The sequence below is a fragment of the Erpetoichthys calabaricus genome, chromosome 1 (assembly GCF_900747795.2).
Source record: "Erpetoichthys calabaricus chromosome 1, fErpCal1.3, whole genome shotgun sequence".
Lineage (NCBI taxonomy): Eukaryota > Metazoa > Chordata > Cladistia > Polypteriformes > Polypteridae > Erpetoichthys > Erpetoichthys calabaricus.
In genome coordinates, this window is record NC_041394.2 from 341,520,415 (window position 1) to 341,538,715 (window position 18,301).

Genomic DNA, 18,301 nt, shown 5'->3' on the forward strand with positions numbered 1-18,301 from the left:
CTTACTTATTGTTGTCTATCACCTCCCAAAATACAGTTGGTCTTTCTTATCTGACCTAACAGATCTTTTAATCCACTTCTCCCAGACCGTCATTCTAGATTTCAACATCCATATTGACACTCCTACTTGTTAACTGAGAAATGAATTCCTATCTTTACTGCACTGTTTTGAGTTGGGGCAACATGCCGATTTTCCTACTCACTCTGGTGGTCACATACTGGACCTGATCTGCACATCTGTCGGTAACACTTATAGCAGTGATTTGAGACTCTCTGATCACACAATAGTACTTTTCACTGTCTCATCATCTCTTCCTCCTCTTACCTGTAAATGCCAAAATTCTTTCAGAAATCTAAGCAATATCTGTCCCTCTATCCTTGCTATTTCCATTTCTGATCTTCTGTCTTCCCCCTATTCCATCAACACTATATTATCTTGTTGATTACTATAACTTAGCCCTTCATTCAGCACTAGATAAAAGAGCTCCATTAAAAAAATAAAGAAGTTTCCTTTAAGCGTTCAGCTCCATGGTACAACTCAGAGTTAGGGTCTTTGAAAGTAGCTGGTCGATACCTTGAGAGAATGTCATGTAAGACTGGCCTCACCGTGTACATCCAGGCTTTCTCAGACCATCAAAGGGCTTACAGAGATTTACTAACTACGGCCAAGAACATGCATTATGGCAGAATAATAGAAAGTGGCCATAATAACCTGATGGCTTTGTTTTCTGTAGTTAAAAACTATTTGAACTTGCATCTGGTCCAATTACCTCTTCTACCGAAGTCTGTGAAAAACTTCTCCATTTCTTCCACAATAAAATTAAAGATCTAAATAATCCAATTAACATAAATCCATTTTTGATCTTTCTCTGTCTTCCCACGCCATTCAGCTCCTTTTCTAAATTTTCAGCAGTCACATCTGCGTTTGTTAATAATCTGCTTTGCAAGATGAGGCCAACTACCTGTGTACTGGATCCCATCCCCACAACACTTCACAGGTGGCGCAGTGGTAGTGCTGCTGCTTTGCAGCAAGGAGACTGTGGAAGATTGTGGGTTCGCTTCCCGGTTCCTCCCTGTGTGGATAGCGCTTTGAGTACCGAGAAAAGCGCTATATAATAATAATTCATTACATTTATATAGCGCTTTTTCTCAATACTCAAATATAAATGTAATGAATTATTAATTATTATTATTAAATCCTCCCTTCATCCCATAATCCTGACTATTACACCAATAACAAATCCATCCCTTAACACCAGCTTTGTGCAACCACTTTTAAAATCACTTCTGTGACCCTAATGTGAAAAAAGTCTGGTCTTGATGTGGACAATCTTAACAATTTTCAGCCTGTTTCTCACTTACCTTTTTTGTTAAAAGTGTTGAGCATGTTGTAGCCTGTCAACTCACCTGTTACTTAAATTCTAGTAATCTGATGTGATCCTTTCAGTTTGGTTTCAGGGCGCAGCACAGCTGTGACTTGGCTCTGCTTCGGGTAGCCAATGATTTGCTTACTGCAGCAGACTCGGGACAAACCAGCAGATTAATTCTGTTAGACCTCAGTGCAGCACTTGACACTCGGGTCAGACAGGACATTCTACTGTCCAGAATGGAGAACATGCTGGGTGTCTCTGGCACTGCCCTCCAGTGGTTTAAGTCCCATCTGACTGATAGCCCAGAGTTTGTTAGTCTTGGCAACAGCAGATCCAGCTCAGCGCCAGTCACACAAGGGGTCCCCTCAGAGCTTTGTCCTTTGCCCCTTTGCTCATCTGTATACCGTGTATGTATATTATATATATATATATATATATATATAATAATAATAAAAGGCAAAGCCCTCACTGACTGACTGACTGACTCACTGACTCACTCATCACTAATTCTCCAACTTCCCGTGTAGGTGGAAGGCTGAAATTTGGCAGGCTCATTCCTTACAGCTTACTTACAAAAGTTAGGCAGGTTTCATTTCGAAATTCAAAGCGTAATGGTCATAACTGGAACATATTTTTTGTCCATACACTGTAATGGAGGAGGCGGAGTCACGTATCGCGTCATCACGCCTCCTACGTAATCACGTGAACTAAAAACAAGGAAGAGATTTACAGCACGAGTCACACGCGGGAACGAAGGTAAATGACGTTAATTTTTGACTGTCTTTTAATACTGTGTAAGCATACATATTAACACATGTGCAATTAAACGTGTGCATTTACGGGCTGATTTCTCAGGCTTAAAAGCTCGCCTTTTACTAAAAAGGTAAATGCAAAACTATTTTCAATCAGTTTATTGAAACGCTCCCGTTAAGGATTGCAATAACATATTCGCGAGATAAAAGAACGAAGTAGGGGGAAATGGAGGAAGAGCCGCAAACAGCTAAGAGCAAAAAATTAATTAAACAATGAGAACGGAGCGAGTTAAGCATACAAGCATGTTCATAAGGGAAAGAAAGCACGGTGTAAAACGTAAGTTTAAATTAAGTTTATAGAAACGCTCCCGCTGCGGATTGCAATAACATATTCGCGAGATAAAAGTTTAATGAGAACACACGAGGTATAAACGAACCACACGCCGTGGCGCAACGTTAGGGGCAACAGTTTCAACCATTCTATGATCTGCTTCTCGCAACTGAAAGACGGCACATGGCGGATGTTAGCCGACTTGCTGACCGCAACGTTAGGGGCTTCAACTATGGCGCTGACACCACATCTCAGTGCCAACACTTTGCAGACTGTACTTAAAAGACACGCCCTCCCCACTGGACAGTTAAAAACACCAATCAAACTAACGATGACATCAAGTATTACCCAATCAAAAGTAGGAAAGGAAGCATCTTCATAAAATGCGTGTGGGATGATTTGCATGAGACGCTGCTTTAAAAAAAAAATGATAAAAAAAATACGGGATAAATCCCGTCCACAGTATTGATTCAAAACGGGACGTGCAATTTCATTCTCAAACGCGGCACGATTATGTATTTTAAAGGACGGGTGGCAACCCTACAGTGCCAGGTAACCACCCATACAATCAGATTGTGATTCAGACTAGGAATGCAATGAATGTAATTTCCCCGATCTACATACAAGGCGAAAGTCTTGCAACATTCAAAGATGATGGTTTGGGATAATTAGTACTTATTAAGTACACCATGGAACATAAAAGAGCTTATGAAGCCTTGATCCGAAAAAAGCAAGATCTCAGAGATCGTAAAAAAAAAAAAAGGAGGTAATGTCGTTTTACTCGCTGTAGATTTTAGTCAAACATTACCAGTTATTCCACGAGGGAGACCAGCAGATGAACTCAACGCGTGTTTAAAATCCATGCTTCTCCCACGGTCGGTTATATGTCGTGTGTTCTCGGGTAGGTACACCAAAAAATGTATACATTTAAGCATGTAATGGGCAAAGAAAAAATTAGGTATACCCGAAGGCACTGCAGTAGTACTCAATGTAACTTTACTTCTTAAATGTTAATGTTTTACTGTTTAATAATTTATACGCTTCTTATATATTGTTCAAATTTTTTTATCAAAATACCAGTGACAGCGCAATGCACGATAACATGGAGTGAATACACCATACGCATCTGCCCACGGCCGCCCTGGTGTGCGCAGATAGGAGTTGATTCTAAAATAAAATAAACATAAAAAGAGTAATACAATCATCACCCATAAAGCGGATAGCGGACGTGACGTATTATATGTGTACCACATTTCAAGTCAATAGGTGAAACGGTTTGCAAGCTACAGGTGATTTAAAATCCTGGACAGACCAACGAAAAGCCACGGTAGCAAATTATAGAAGAAGATTTTACTGTTTAATAATTTATATTTATATGAAATGTGCTTCTTATATATTACTTCATATTCTCATATGATAATGATGTTAATGTTGTTTATATTGATTTCTATGTTATTGTAAGTGCATCTATGTGTGTATATGTATGTATGTATGTATGTGTATATATATATATATATATATATATATATATATATATATATATATAAAATATATATATAAAAAATATATGTGTATATGTATATATAATATATCTCTATATGTGTGTATGTGTGTGTGTATGTGTATATGTATATATATATATGACAGCAACACTCATAACAATGACAACACAATTACATTGACAATCATGTTACGTTATTTTTAAAATGTTTCCTTTACTTTTTCATAACCTCTTTAACACACTACTTCTCCGCTGCGAAGCGCGGGTATTTTGCTAGTATATATATATATCATTAATAGCTATGGACTAGGTTATCATTTTTCTCAGTCACTCTTGACAGTGATCTCATCAGACCTTTTAATGCAAGGAATCTTGGTGTCATTTTTGATACCTCACCTCCTTATTCCACCCACATAAACCAGATTAAGAAACTTTTACTTTTACCAACATATCCTGTGTTTGCTCCTTCCTCTCCATTTCAAAAAGCTTTTATCACATTATTCCACGTCAATTATTGTAACTCGCTACTGGCAGGTGCTGCTTCTAATCTTATATCACTGGATTCAAAACTCTGCTGTAAGAGTCCTGACACAAACCAACAACAGCGAGCACATCACAGCCATCCTGCTTCACCTTCACTGCTCCCTGCTTCTTACAGGATTGAATATAAAATTCTATTATTAGCCTACAAAGTTTTAAATGACCTCACACTGGACTACATCAATGACCATCTTCATCACTCTAGTCTTGTATGCCCACTAAGGTCTCCTGATTCTGGCCAACTTGTTGTGCCCCACACTAACCTGCACTCTATGGGTGACATCAGGGCCTTCAGCTGTGCAGCACCCAGACTTACACTAACTGGTTTCTCCCTGACCATGTAATATTATTCCCATTATAAGCATTGACACTGTAGTCAGTGATATCTTAAGTCAGGTCTGACTGAGTTACAGTATACTTTTAACTTTTGTGAGCCACAAAAAGAAAAGAGGATCGCGTCCCTGCAAAATCCAATATGTAAGGTGAGATGCAACTTGGCATTTCTTCTAGTTACTATAATGAGTTTGGGAACCTTATGGTTAGTGTTATTACCTTATACAGTTGTTACATTGAACATTACTCCTATTCTAAAGAGATTGATTACATTTACTGCTGTTCTGAACTTTCAGTATAAAGTCACTCAGTATTGTCTGAAATTAATGAGATCAGCAGACTCCATTAATCCTTTTAAAAAACAACTTAAAAGCCTTCATGAACAGATGAGTTTTAACATAACCTGACATTCTGTCACCTCTTTTAGATGACCTCTCTGTCCAGACACTCAGGATAATGTGTGTGTGTGTGTGTGTGTTATATCAGAAATGATGTGATTTGTTCAGGCATTTCTTTTAATATTGAATTTAATTTTATACTCTGGATTATTATTCAGCAATTCATTACTGTGCAGTTTACACAGGGAGATTCACTGAAAAGAGGCCCCGAATATTCTGTTGTAACTCCCGTTAGGATGAAGCCATCTGAACCAAAAGAATCCGCTCTATACCTTGACGTATGTGTAATCGATTGCATTACATGCAATGCTGAAAGTGGTTTCCGTTTTCTACTAGACACATTTTGACGCGGCGCTCCATGTTTCTGAACATATCGGCAAGCGTCTTGGGGGTAATCGCTGCAATTTCACGTTGGATATTATCCTTCAGATCTTCCACAGTGTGAGGCTTGTTCCGATAAACTTTTCCTTTGAGCATGCCCCATAGGAAGAAGTCTGGTGGTGTCAGATCTGGCGACCGTGGTGGCCAAAGCCCCTTTGAAATTACTCTGTTGCTGAAGAAGGACTCAGTTTCTGCCATGATCCTTGCTGATGTGTGACACGTTACTCCAATTTGCTGGAAGTAACCTTCTGTTAACTCGCCATCATCCAGTTGATTCTGACATCGCTTAACGAATTGGTGACCCAATAGGTTCGTACCATGAAGTCACGCTGCTCAATACTGTACACCACCATCCAGAAGAGAAGTCGAGTGACTGAGTGAAGGGGTATGGGCAGTATGCACTCAAACGGAGGTTAAATGTAATGATGGCTGTCCGCGCCTACCTCATCACTCCAACGCTAGGGCATCCCAGCTTGTTCGAAGCTCTGTATACTGAGGAGCACATTGCACGTTGTTTTGTTCAGATTGCTTCATCCTAGCGAGAGTTACTACCGAATATTTGGGGCCTCTTTTGAGTGAATCTCCCTGTATAATGAAGGTATTTGATATTGTCAATCTCATTATTTATGAATAATGACCCTAACAAACATGTCCTGCCAGAAAATAAGTATTTACTTACTTGGATATCCCACAGGGCCACATGCACAGTAAAAAGTTCTGTGGGATCACATCACAGCATTTACTCCTTAAAGATTAGATTTTTCTGATTGTTCTATTGTCACAAGAGCTGCAATAAGTCTATAAAAGTGCAGCTTAAATAATCAATTCACCTCGTTCTTTTCATGTACAAATAAATTAGAGGAGTGAAAAAATAATCATTCAAAACTAAATGTAGCATATTAGCTTGTATACATTAACATTTAGGCAGATTAAAGTCAATTGGAGCCAAAAATGCACATTTATTGGACACAGACGATCAGTTAAATTTAATGGGTCTGAAAATGTGATGTTTATGATAGGATGACACGTCAAATGTAGAGACTGACTTACAAAAGAGGACAGACTAGGAAATGAGAAAAAGGTACAACAAAAGTGGGTGAGAAATATAAGAGTAGAGTGAAGAAGGCAGAAGAGGTATGAGCATGTGATGAGGAGAGACAATGAAGATGTGGGAAAAAGACTGATGGGAATGGAAGTCCAGGGGAAGAGAAATTGAGGGAGGCCAAAGCTGAGGTGGAGTGATAAAGTAAAAGAAGATGAGAAGGAAAAGGGCTTGACTGGTGAGGAGCTGCACGACTGAAGTGTACGGAGAAGGTTGATCATCAATCTTGCATAGAAGTAGTAAGAAAAAAGAAGAAGAAAGATGGTATTTATAAATTTCCAATTTAATCTAGCTCAATTTATAAGAAAAAGTTTCCTGTAGACAGGCTGGTCTGATCTTCAGCTATGCCACAATAACAGACAAACACAGTTAACTTAAGACTTATTAAGACACAAATAACTGGACTGTAAATTTTGAATTAATGCAAAAATCCAGAGAATTCATATAGGGCGAGAAACTTCTTCTTGCACCTGCAGTTTTCTATAGCAAAAACCTGCTCTTTGTATTGGCTTAGACCATTTGCACAATGTTACAACCTCACTATATTTCTATGTTTCTCATAGTGAGAAGTCAAGCAAACTATTATTTTGCTTGACTTCTCCTTACATTCATAATGGCTAACACAGTACAACACCCTAGTACTACTATGCATCTCAAAAAAAGGTTCACACCCTCATCCCTAAAACGTACACATATTCCTATTGTATACATACCTTTATCAGACTGCTTTGTAGGTGGTGGCTCATCTTTCCGAGTTCTAACTGATGAATGTTCCTCAATTCCCCCTGTAACAGACTGTAACGATTCAGACTTCACATTGACAGGGGAGCATGGTCTGCTTTCAGAAGAGACTAACCCAGTCATTGCTCCATCTTGACATCCATGATGAAGGTAGCCTTCCTTGACACTCTCCACACTTTTATTTTTGTGTTCTTCTATAATGACAGAGTTCTCTTCAGCCTCTACTTTAACACCCACTGATCCCAGTTCACAGTCCTCTTCCTTAATGCTCAGGCTCTCCTGTTTAAGATGGTCAAGCTCCCATTCATAGTCCTCCTTCTTGACACTTACAGTCCATCTCTCCACGATATTTATGTCAGCCTCACACATCTCTGCTTTGACATCCATCCAGATGGTACAGTAAATGGTGGCTTTATAGTTCTCTCTGTGGAAAGAGCAGGATTTAATTCCATTTTCATCTAAAGACATTTGAACTTCATCTTACAACACTCTCTCATTGAAGTAACACATTACTCTTCATGTCACATTATCAGGTGTAAAACAAACTTGGAAAGTGTGGAGTGAAGGTCCAACACACTGGAAGAAGATAACTGTGGGGGCAGGCAGTATTAAATACCTGGATGATGGAGACTGTAATGCTGTTGAAAAATTGAGCTAAACACAACTCATAATATTTAATTTGTGTATTTTAAATTTGTTCTGTGTTTATTTTGGAATTATTTAGATAATGACTCTTAAGTTGTAGGCTCAGAGCTCAGGTGGAAAATGTTCTGTAACTGAAAGGGCAGGCAGGTACAAATGACCTCATCAAATCATTAATATTCATGAGGGAGTTCCCCAAGACTTAATTTTTGGAAGTAGATAAAATTCTGGGGTGTAAGCAAAATAGACAGATAGGAATTATGGGAAAATAAGTATAAATTGTTAAAGAGTATCATTGTTTATTAGAATGTATATATTTAAGCACAGATAAAGTGACCACTAGGTGTATGCTTGTAAGAATACATTATCCCAAACTTCAATTGATGGAATATCTTACATAAGGCAGGATTTTATTTTGAAAATGAGCAGTTAAGAATACCCTATAAATTCAAAGGCTTTTTAAAGGCGCTGTCAGAGAGACATCATAACTTCCAGGAGTAGGAGGAGAAACATAAACAACTGCCAAAGAGAAGACTGTTCAGTCGGACTTTGCCACCTACAGACTGCCTCTTCGCTCCCAAACATCATGCCTGGTTTAAGAAACCAAAGACTACAAAAATCAAGGCCATAGAAACCTAAAAGGAAACTTGCTCTGTGACCCTGATTTGAATCGATCAGGTTGTATGTTTCCATATCTAACATTTACACTTGGTTTCTCCTTCAAATAACCATAATTACTAAAATAGTTTGAGTATTGCTTTGCTAAAGTTGTCTACTCAACTTTAGCAATAACCGATGATTGTTAATAAAATGAACGGTGTCCATTTAGGTATTGTACTGTCAGGGGTAGTGATTAGTCCTTGACTTATTTCAGACTGTGTGGCCTTTTCAAAGGTGGTCATCGGGATACAAAAGCCCAATATGAGTAGCCGTTCCTGGCTCTTGCTGGGATTTCTGAAGTGTAGCCCTTTCAGGGGAAACAATCAGAAGACGGATCAACACGTTAAGTGAACCCCAGCAGGGATGCCTCGTGGGCGGAATGACTTCTGTCCCCTGGTAAAGTATTGAAGTTGAGATAGCTAGCCTTAGCCAGTGTTGAGATATTCTTGATTTGTATTTGAACTTTATCTGTGCTGACTGAATGTTGAATAAATTTGCAGGACATGTGGGTGAATCAAGGCTAACAATTTGGGTATTCCAGTATTAACTTGTCCACCAATAGACAAAGAACATTAGAGGTTAAAGTGTCTTTCCTGGACACCTTTACACCACACAACACAGTCCCAGAATTGTGTTCTTAGTCATGATGAGGAAAGTTTATAGAAGAAGGGCCTCGGGATTGTGTATGTCAGAAAGGGGGAGATGAAAGAGCAATTTAAATTTACTGAACTACAGAAGACAATAAGTGAGTGAACTAATGGACATTCTAGCTTATGCCGACACGTGCAATTTATGACGCGTACCTTCTGTTTTGGCAGTAGGATAGTCCTTTACCTGGTATCTGAACAAAACCAATCATAACAGTTCCACCAGTTCTCCTATTATCAGCTGAGATTATCATATTTGATCGTATTCACAGATTTTATAAAACCATTTGTTCCCGTTACAAGTTTTAAAGTGCTTTGTTTTGTTGAAATGAAAACTTCCCTTCTGCAGAAGTAAATGACTTTAATGGTGACTGACCGGACTTGAGCTCCTATGACATCCAGAATTGCATTGTAATTACAGGGACAGACACTAATAGAGTTTTAAACATGAAAGTGCTGTCACGCAAACCGCCAGATTTGCTTAATGTATTTGTTTAACTTCATTAAAACTAGGGGGCTTTGCCCGGCAACCCTGGGCCTGCACTACACACTAGCCTCTTTGCGACTCTGCCACTCGCGTATGGGGATGTGGATGTACAATTTAAACAGATTGTTATTTTTCATGGGAATTGTTACATATGCATAATAGAACTAACTATTTTACATTACAGCGAGTATTTAACCATAGTAAAAAATAGTAAAACGTAATAAATTGAAAGAAAATTTCATGTTGAGTTAGAGTTATTCATTGCATAATACGATTTTGTTCTGTTTGGCTTTGAAATTAACATGCAAATATTTTTTAAACTTACACTTTTACTGTAAAACTTCAGTAAAAACAATTTTTTCAATGAAATATTTGTCAATATCACATTGAATTTTGATTCTGTGATTGGACTTTCATCGTGACAACGACGTATAGCTGCCCGTGATTGAATTTCATTTCTCCCTCTCTCTATTAAATAAAACGACTTTTTCGAATGTTTGTCCCTGTGATTTGTTAATTGTCTTTGCAAAAGCTCTTCTAACAGGTAACTGTTAATGTTTTAATATGAATGACATATCAAGATCTCCTTTGTTGTGTAATGTTATCCCCTGAAGATGTACTACATTACCTTTCTTGGTACCTCCTTCTTTCTACAGTAAATCATTCAGTGGAAGACCGGACGGTGTTAATGGTTATAGATATTCTTCGGTATATTGCAAGCTGATGTTTTCATCTTCCACATGATCACCACCAACTGTTTCAGAATAGTCTATTGATACACATTTAACCAATTTGCCGTGTAACCGATCAACATTTTTGGCATTAATTCGTTTGACTTCATCGTTTTTTGGTGCTAGGATTGCCCATGTAGTCATTTCTTCTGTTGATAACTCTTCGTGATGAAATTCTTAAATAAGATTTGGACATAATATGTCTTCTTTAATTGGGAACTTAAAGTGAAGTGAGGAAAACGTTAAAATTTATAAGACCTGAGAGTGCAGGAACTGTGTCTGTCAAAAGCATTCACATGAATTAGAGCTGAGAGGACCGTTGACGTGGTGAATATGAGAGGAGAGGAGGGCATGACTTGAAAAAATCTCTCAAAAAAGTCTCATCTCATCGCAGGATTTTTTTTATATAATAGAGAGACATGAGTTGCAACCAAGTTTGAATCAAATACAGCTCTTCCTTATTATACCAACATTCTCTCATCTTCTCGAAACTCCTGAAGGTTGCACTGGCAGCAGGCCAAGAAGGTCAGCCCAGACCTCTCTGTCCCCAGCTACACATGTCAGCTCTTCCTGGGGTATTCCCAGGCTGTGATGTCCCTTTGCTTTTGAAGTCCTGAAGACTTCAAACCCTTTGTCATCTTTTGGGTCATGACCAACCAGAAACTAATAGTGAGTGAGAGAAAGACAATATTTAAGGTGCAGAAAATAAAGCTGTCCTTTATTGCAGCAAGGGTCAATAAAACAAACATCGGTGTCGTGTAATTCTTTAAAACACCGACAACAAGCAATGTCACACAAAAAGAAAGACAAAAATGAAAAATAAAGACTAGCTACACAATATTGAAGACTGCACTGTCCATGAGCTAAGCAGATAAAAAGTAAAAAGTTTAATTCCTTCAAAGAAAATCAAAAGTCCAGGAAGTTACTCAAACAAGATTAAAATTAACCCAAAGTATAAAAAAAAAGCACAAAGCTCAGCTCACCACCTCTTCATCCAAAAATCAAAATGCAAAATGATGCAGTCTCTCTGTCCACTGCCCAGCAGTTTTCTACACTATTCCAATGGGCCTTTCCTCTGTGTGCGCTGACAACTGTTCACACTCCTAGTTCCATCGTGGCAGACTGCTGAAAAGGATGACGGACGGTAGCATTTTATCTGGAGGCTTGTGCATGCAAGTAGGCCTCTGAGCCATACACACACACACACTCCAGGCCGACATCTGCATGCTGCTGTGGAGCACCAGAGCGCTACATCATTACAACAACCCCACTTCAAAAAGTACGTGCACCTTTAACTATTTAGAAAAGTGTTAACCTATAAACAGGTAAATATCATAAATGATATGGGGAAACTGCTCCCTCTGTGATTGAACACATCACTTGGGCATTCCCAAGCCAGCTGAGAGATATAATCCCTCCAGGGAGTGCTGGGTCTGCCACTGGGTCTCCACTCAGTCAGACATGCCTGGAGCAGCACTAGTGGGAGCCAACTGAAGGGACATCCATAAGACAAGCCCAAGCCACCACAACTAACACTTTTCAATCTGGAGGAGCAGCAACTTTACTCTGAGATTCTCCTGAATCTCTGAGCTTGTCACCATAACACAGGGTGTCCTATGAAAGAATCCTCATTTCTTCTTTTTTTTTTTTTTTTTTAAAAAGTTATTTAAAACATGTAAAATTCCATACAAGGGAGTCAAACTTAACAAAACTAAATTCAAATCAACCCCCCACCCATGTAAAACAGAGAAAGGCCAACAGCCAGAGTAAAACTTAGAACAGTAAAGAGGGAAAGTCATCCTTTACCCCCCAATTTAAATGCTTATTGTAAAATGTTATTGATTTGAAAAGGGTTTTGTACAGATCATCTAAGTGAGAATTAGATTTTTTCCAATTTTAGATTTGACAGAGGTGGGCTAAGATTCTTCCAGTTGAGCAAGACAAGTCTACGTGCCAATAGTGAAGTAATCACAGTTTGTTTGGCCTTCTCCACTTTAAGCCCCTCTGTGAGCCCACTAAACACAGCTGTTAGTGGGTTAGGAGGGATTGTGCTCTATCGCGAGTATCCTGTGCTACTGCCTGTGCGTGGGGTTTTCCAGATGCACAACAGAGCAGAGGAAAACACTTCAGCGGATCGTAAAGACTGCCCAGCAGATCATCAGCTCCTCTTTACCTTCTCTTGATGAACTGCACAGCTCTCACTGCTTCAGGAAATCGGAAAACATCTTAAAAGACTCCTCACACCCCACTTGTGACATGTTCCAACTGTTGCCTATAGGAGCATCAAAACAAAGACTAATAGACTGAAAAACAGTTTCTACCCTGTTGCTATTAGGGCACTGAATGCCACCCAATCACCTCCAATGCAGCAGTGCAATAGATGACATATGTGCAATACAGTAATCCCTCCTCCATCGCGGGGGTTGCGTTCCAGAGCCACCCGTGAAATAAGAAAATCCGCGAAGTAGAAACCATATGTTTATATGGTTATTTTTATATTGTCATGCTTGAGTCACAGATTTGCGCAGAAACACAGGAGGTTGTAGAGAGACAGGAACGTTATTCAAACACTGCAAACAAACATTTGTCTCTTTTTCAAAAGTTTAAACTGTGCTCCATGACAAGACAGAGATGACAGTTCCGTCTCACAATTAAAAGAATGCAAACATATCTTCCTCTTCAAAGGAGTGCGCGTCAGGAGCAGATCATGTCAGAGAGATAGAGAAAAGCAAACAAATCAATAGGGCTGTTTGGCTTTTAAGTATGCGAAGCACCGCGGCACAAAGCTGTTGAAGGCGGCAGCTCACACCCCCTCTGTCAGGAGCAGAGAGAGAGAGAGAGAGAGAGAGAGAGAGAGAGAGACAGATAAAAACATCCATCCAAAAATCAATACGTGCCCTTCGTGCTTTTAAGTATGCGAAGCACCGTGCAGCATGTCGCTTAAAGGAAGCAGCAGCACAGAAGGGAGCAAAGTGAAAATAATCTTTCAGCATTTTTTGACGAGCGTCCGTATCGTCTAGGTGTGCGAACAGCCCCCCTGCTCACACCCCCTACGTCAGGATCAGAGAAAGTCAGCGCAAGAGAGAAAGAAAAGTAAGTTGGGTAGCTTCTCAGCCATCTGCCAATAGCGTCCCTTGTATGGAATCAACTGGGCAAACCAACTGAGGAAGCATGTACCAGAAATTAAAAGACCCATTGTCCGCAGAAATCCGCGAACCAGCAAAAAATCCGCGATATATATTTAAATAGGCTTACATATAAAATCCGCGATAGAGTGAAGCCGCGAAAGGCGAAGCGCGATATAGCGAGGGATTACTTTAGTGTTTCATGTGCAATTAAGGTCTTATGTTGAATGTTTGTGTTCTACCTTATTTCTTCTTATCCTTTTGCAATTATATTTATTTATTATATTTTGACACCACAGGGACTGCACCTAATTTCGTTGTATTTGTTACAATGACAATAAAGATATTCTGATTCTGATTGTGACACCAAAGCCGTCTGAAAGGCATTTAAAGATTTTGGCCCAGAATGATGTTAATTTGGTGCAGGCCCAAAACACGTGACCCAGTGAAGCTGGAGCTCGACTGCAGCGTTCGCAGGTTGAATCTTGCCCTGGAAACATGTTGGACAATTTTAAACAAGATAGATGTGCTTGATAAAAAAATTATCAGTTGAATAATTGTATACTTTGCGCATATGCAGCTCGAGTGAATTCTGTGCATGGCCGCCTTCCACTCTTTTTCAGAGATGTTGAGTGAGAGATCCTTTTGCCACTGTACTCTGGGATCTTTGAAAGGGAGGGACTGTAAAATGGTTTTATGTATTATGGAAATGCTGTCCGAGTCCTCAAGACTGACAAATCTCTCTTCTGGAATAGAAATAGGTGGGAGGTGAGGAAAATTGGGCAGATTTTGTTTAGCAAAGATTATAATTTGGAGAGAGTAGAAAAATTGTGTTGATGGGAAACTAAATTTAGAGTGGAATTTTTCATTGGGTGCAAAGACATTATTTATATACAGATCTCTAAATGATTTAAACCCATATATTTTTTTTACAAACATTAAAATCTGTGTATTCACAATAAGATTCTTTCTGTCATTACCCACAGCTCGTGACTATAGGTGAGGACAGAGATGTAGATCAACTGGCAAACAGAGTTTTATCATTAGCCTCAACTACTGCTTCACCACCAGGGATGGGCACAGCACCCTCAGAACAGCTGTCACCGTGCCAATTCACTTGATGTTCTCACATTCCCTTCTGACATCACTTGTGAACAAGATCCAGAGATGCTTGAACTCGTCCACCAAGGGCAGGTGTGTCCCCTTATCTGGAGAGAGTATTTCACTCTTTTCTGAGAGAGAGAACATTAAAATAATATAGACAAGAACAGGCCATATTGCCCAACAAAGCTTGCCCGTCCTGTCCACTAAATTATTCTAAACAGCATCAGATCTAGTTATGAAAGTCCCTAAATTCCTATTGTCTTCCACACTACTTGGTCACGTATTCCATATGTCTGTGGTTCTCTGTGTAAAGAAAAACTTCCTAATGTTTGTGTGAAATTTACCCTTAATAAGTTTCCAACTGTGTCCCCGTGTTCTTGATGAACTCATTTTAAAGTCACAGTCTCAATCCACTGCACTAATTCCTTTCATAATTTTAAACACTTCAATCATGTCACCTCTTAATCTTCTTATGCTTAAACTGTAAAGGCTCAGCTCTTTTAATCTTTTCTTCATAACTCTTTCCCTGTAGCCCTGGAATCAGCCTACAGTTTTCTAGCTCTGCTATGTCCTTTCTGTAGTCTGGAGACCAAAACTGCATGCAGTACTCCAGATAAGGCCTCACCAGTGTGTTATAAAGGTTGAGCAGATCCTCCTGTGACTTGTACTCCACACATCAGGGCGCTATATAACCTGACATTCTGTTAGCCTTCTTAATGGCTTCTGAACACTGTCGGGAAATCAATAGCTTAGAGTCCACTACGACTCCTAAATCCTCCATATAAAGGTGTCCTCTCGATTTTCCGTCCTTCCATTGTGTATTCAAACCTAAAATCTTTACTTCCTATGTGTAATACTTTACATTTAGTGACATTAAATTTCAGCTGCCAAGTCCTTCTCTAATGATATAACAGATTCCAAATTATCTGCTAATCCACCCATCCTGGTATCATCTGCAAATTGAACCAGCTTGTTACTTATATTCCAATCTAAATCATTTATATATATTAAAAATAGCAACGGCCCCAACACTGACCCCTGCTGGTCACCACTCTTAACATCGGCCAATTCTGATGAGGTTCCTCACACCATCTCCCTCTGCTTCCTGTGTCTGAGCCATCTACACACAGCACCCTGAACTCCCACTTCTTTTAATTTGATGCCCAACCTCTCATGTGGCACCTTATCAAATGCTTTCTGAAAGTCCAGATAAATAATATCATCTGCTCCACTTTGATCATATCCTTTTGTTGCCTCCTCATAGAATTCCAGCATGTTAGTAAAACACAACCTCCCTCTTCTGAACCCATGCTGACTATTCATAAAAACTTCTGTCCTTATCATGTGCTGCTCAATCTTATCCTTAATAATTCCTTCAAGTAATTTTCCTGTGATACACATTAAACTTACTGGCCTATAGTTCCTGGGATTGGCCTGGTCACCCTTTTTATATAATCAGATGATATTTGCCATTTTCCAGTCCTTCAGAATTTCCCCAGTGTGCAGTGACTTCCTACATATGTGTCAAGGTTTTATATCTGTACTCGCTAGCCTCCTTAAGAACACGGGGATAAATATTATCTGGTCCTGGTGATTTGTTTGATTTCAGCTTATTTAATCTGAGCAGCACTTCTCTCTCTACAATTTCCAAATCCCTCAGTACCTCCTTAGTAGTCCCTGTTACCTCTGGGAGGTTATCCACTTGCTCACTTATGAAGACTTTAGAAAAATGCAAGTTTAAAGTGTCCGCTATTTCACTGTCTGTATCTTTTAATTCTCCTTTACTATTCCTGATGCATTTCACCTCCTCCTTGACTGTTCTTTTACTACTAAAATACTGAAAGGTTCTCTTTGGTTGTCTTTTCACCATATCTGCCATATTTCTCTTCACCTGTCTTTTAGTGCCCCTAATATCCTTCTTAATGGTTGCCCTCATGTTCTCATATGCCCTACGATTCACTTTGCAGTTGTCTTATACACCTTTTTCGTTTGCTTTTTCCTTTGCAGCTTCTTTTTAAACTCTTTATTAACCCACTGCAGAGTTTACTATTTCTTATTAATTCCAAATGTTTGTATCTGTCCTGTATTACATGTAAAACATTTTTAAACCTGTTCCACTGCTCCTCAACTGTCTCCACACTTAAAAGCTTATCCCAGTCTCTCCTCCTTAGACTTTAGCAGCATAAACTTTGAGCAAATGTGGCAAAGTTAAACTTAACAGTTTTAGTCTTTGCTTCTGACTCTTCCAAAGCACTGAGAATTGTATATTATGGTCACTTGACCCTAGTGGTCCAATACCTGCCACACCCTCAATTATATTCTGATTATTACCAAATGCTAAATACAGAAAAGGTTCAGCCCGTGTTGGTGCTTTAACATGCTGTGTTAAAAAACAGTCACTGATTACTTCTAAAAACTCCTGCTCTTGTTCTCCGCTATTTGCAAGGTTATCCTAGTTAATATTTGGATAGTTAGTCACCCATGACTATAATATCCCCATATAAAACTTGCCTTTTTAATATTACTGAAAAGGTGTATGCTGAAGTTACCATCTGCATTGGTTGGTCTATAACACACTCCTAAAATAAGAACTCTTTTCCTAATGCTTTACAGAAGAAGCCACAAGTCCTCACTAAGATGGGGCTCATCGTCCAACTGAAGAGGACTTGCATTTAAATTCTGTTTGACATAAACAGAAACCCCACCTCATTTTCCATTTTGTCTATCCTTCCTAAATATTGTATCCCTCTGTGTTATAGTCATCCTCATCTTTGCTGTGTAGCCAGGTTTCTATTAATGCTATGATATCATAATTATGCTCTGCTACATACAACTCCAAATCACCGGTTTTATTTTGTATACGTCTAAAATTTAGGCAAGCTATTTTTAAAGTGGGACTCCTTTTACTCTTAAATTTTGAGTTGTTAGAATTTGCATTACTGTGCATTTTTACCTTTACACTATTGTTTGTTCCACCATGTACTGTTCTAAACATGGCCTGTCCCGAAGTCCCTGTTCAGTGATGAACATTTTCAACGGCTGTGCTTTTGAGAAAAGCCCATCTTTATCAGAAGGCGAACGGCTCCCGCATGAATGTTTTCTTTACTGTTGACAACCCGCAGTTTATTGTTGATGCAGACGTCATTTTCTTATTACAGATAATCCATCGTCATACACTTCCTAACATCCTTTTTAACCGTTTCTTCGTACTCTCGTATACCCTCTACGTTTCGCGCTGCAATTACTATTATTATACGCGTTATAGAGCTGTTTTCCATTTGTAAATTCTATTTTAGCTCCGTATTGTCCTACGTCCATTTTTTAAGTTCTTACGGTTTTTCTAAATATTGAAATTAACTTTTAAAACTGCCCCACATCTCCTTTACTGCCTACACACTTGCAAAAAGAAGAGCGAGCATTCGCGCGTACACGATACCGACCTCGAAGGACGACTCTG

At 39.1% G+C, this 18,301-nt stretch overlaps 1 protein-coding gene across 2 annotated transcripts in view; it reads right to left on the bottom strand.

Annotated features, from left to right (window-relative positions):
• Positions 1 to 18,301, bottom strand: part of LOC114665113 (gastrula zinc finger protein XlCGF26.1-like) — a 131,134-nt gene that overhangs the window by 18,520 nt on the left and 94,313 nt on the right. Inside the window, exon 1 of one of the 2 annotated variants that reach the window (XM_051925574.1) lies at positions 7,421 to 7,592. The exons of the other annotated variant lie outside the window; for it this stretch is intronic. Coding sequence (XP_051781534.1) covers positions 7,421 to 7,571 — 151 coding nt within the window. The 5' untranslated portion in view covers positions 7,572 to 7,592. Of the gene's footprint in view, positions 1 to 7,420; positions 7,593 to 18,301 lie in introns of those variants that run through there. 2 annotated transcript variants of the gene reach the window in all.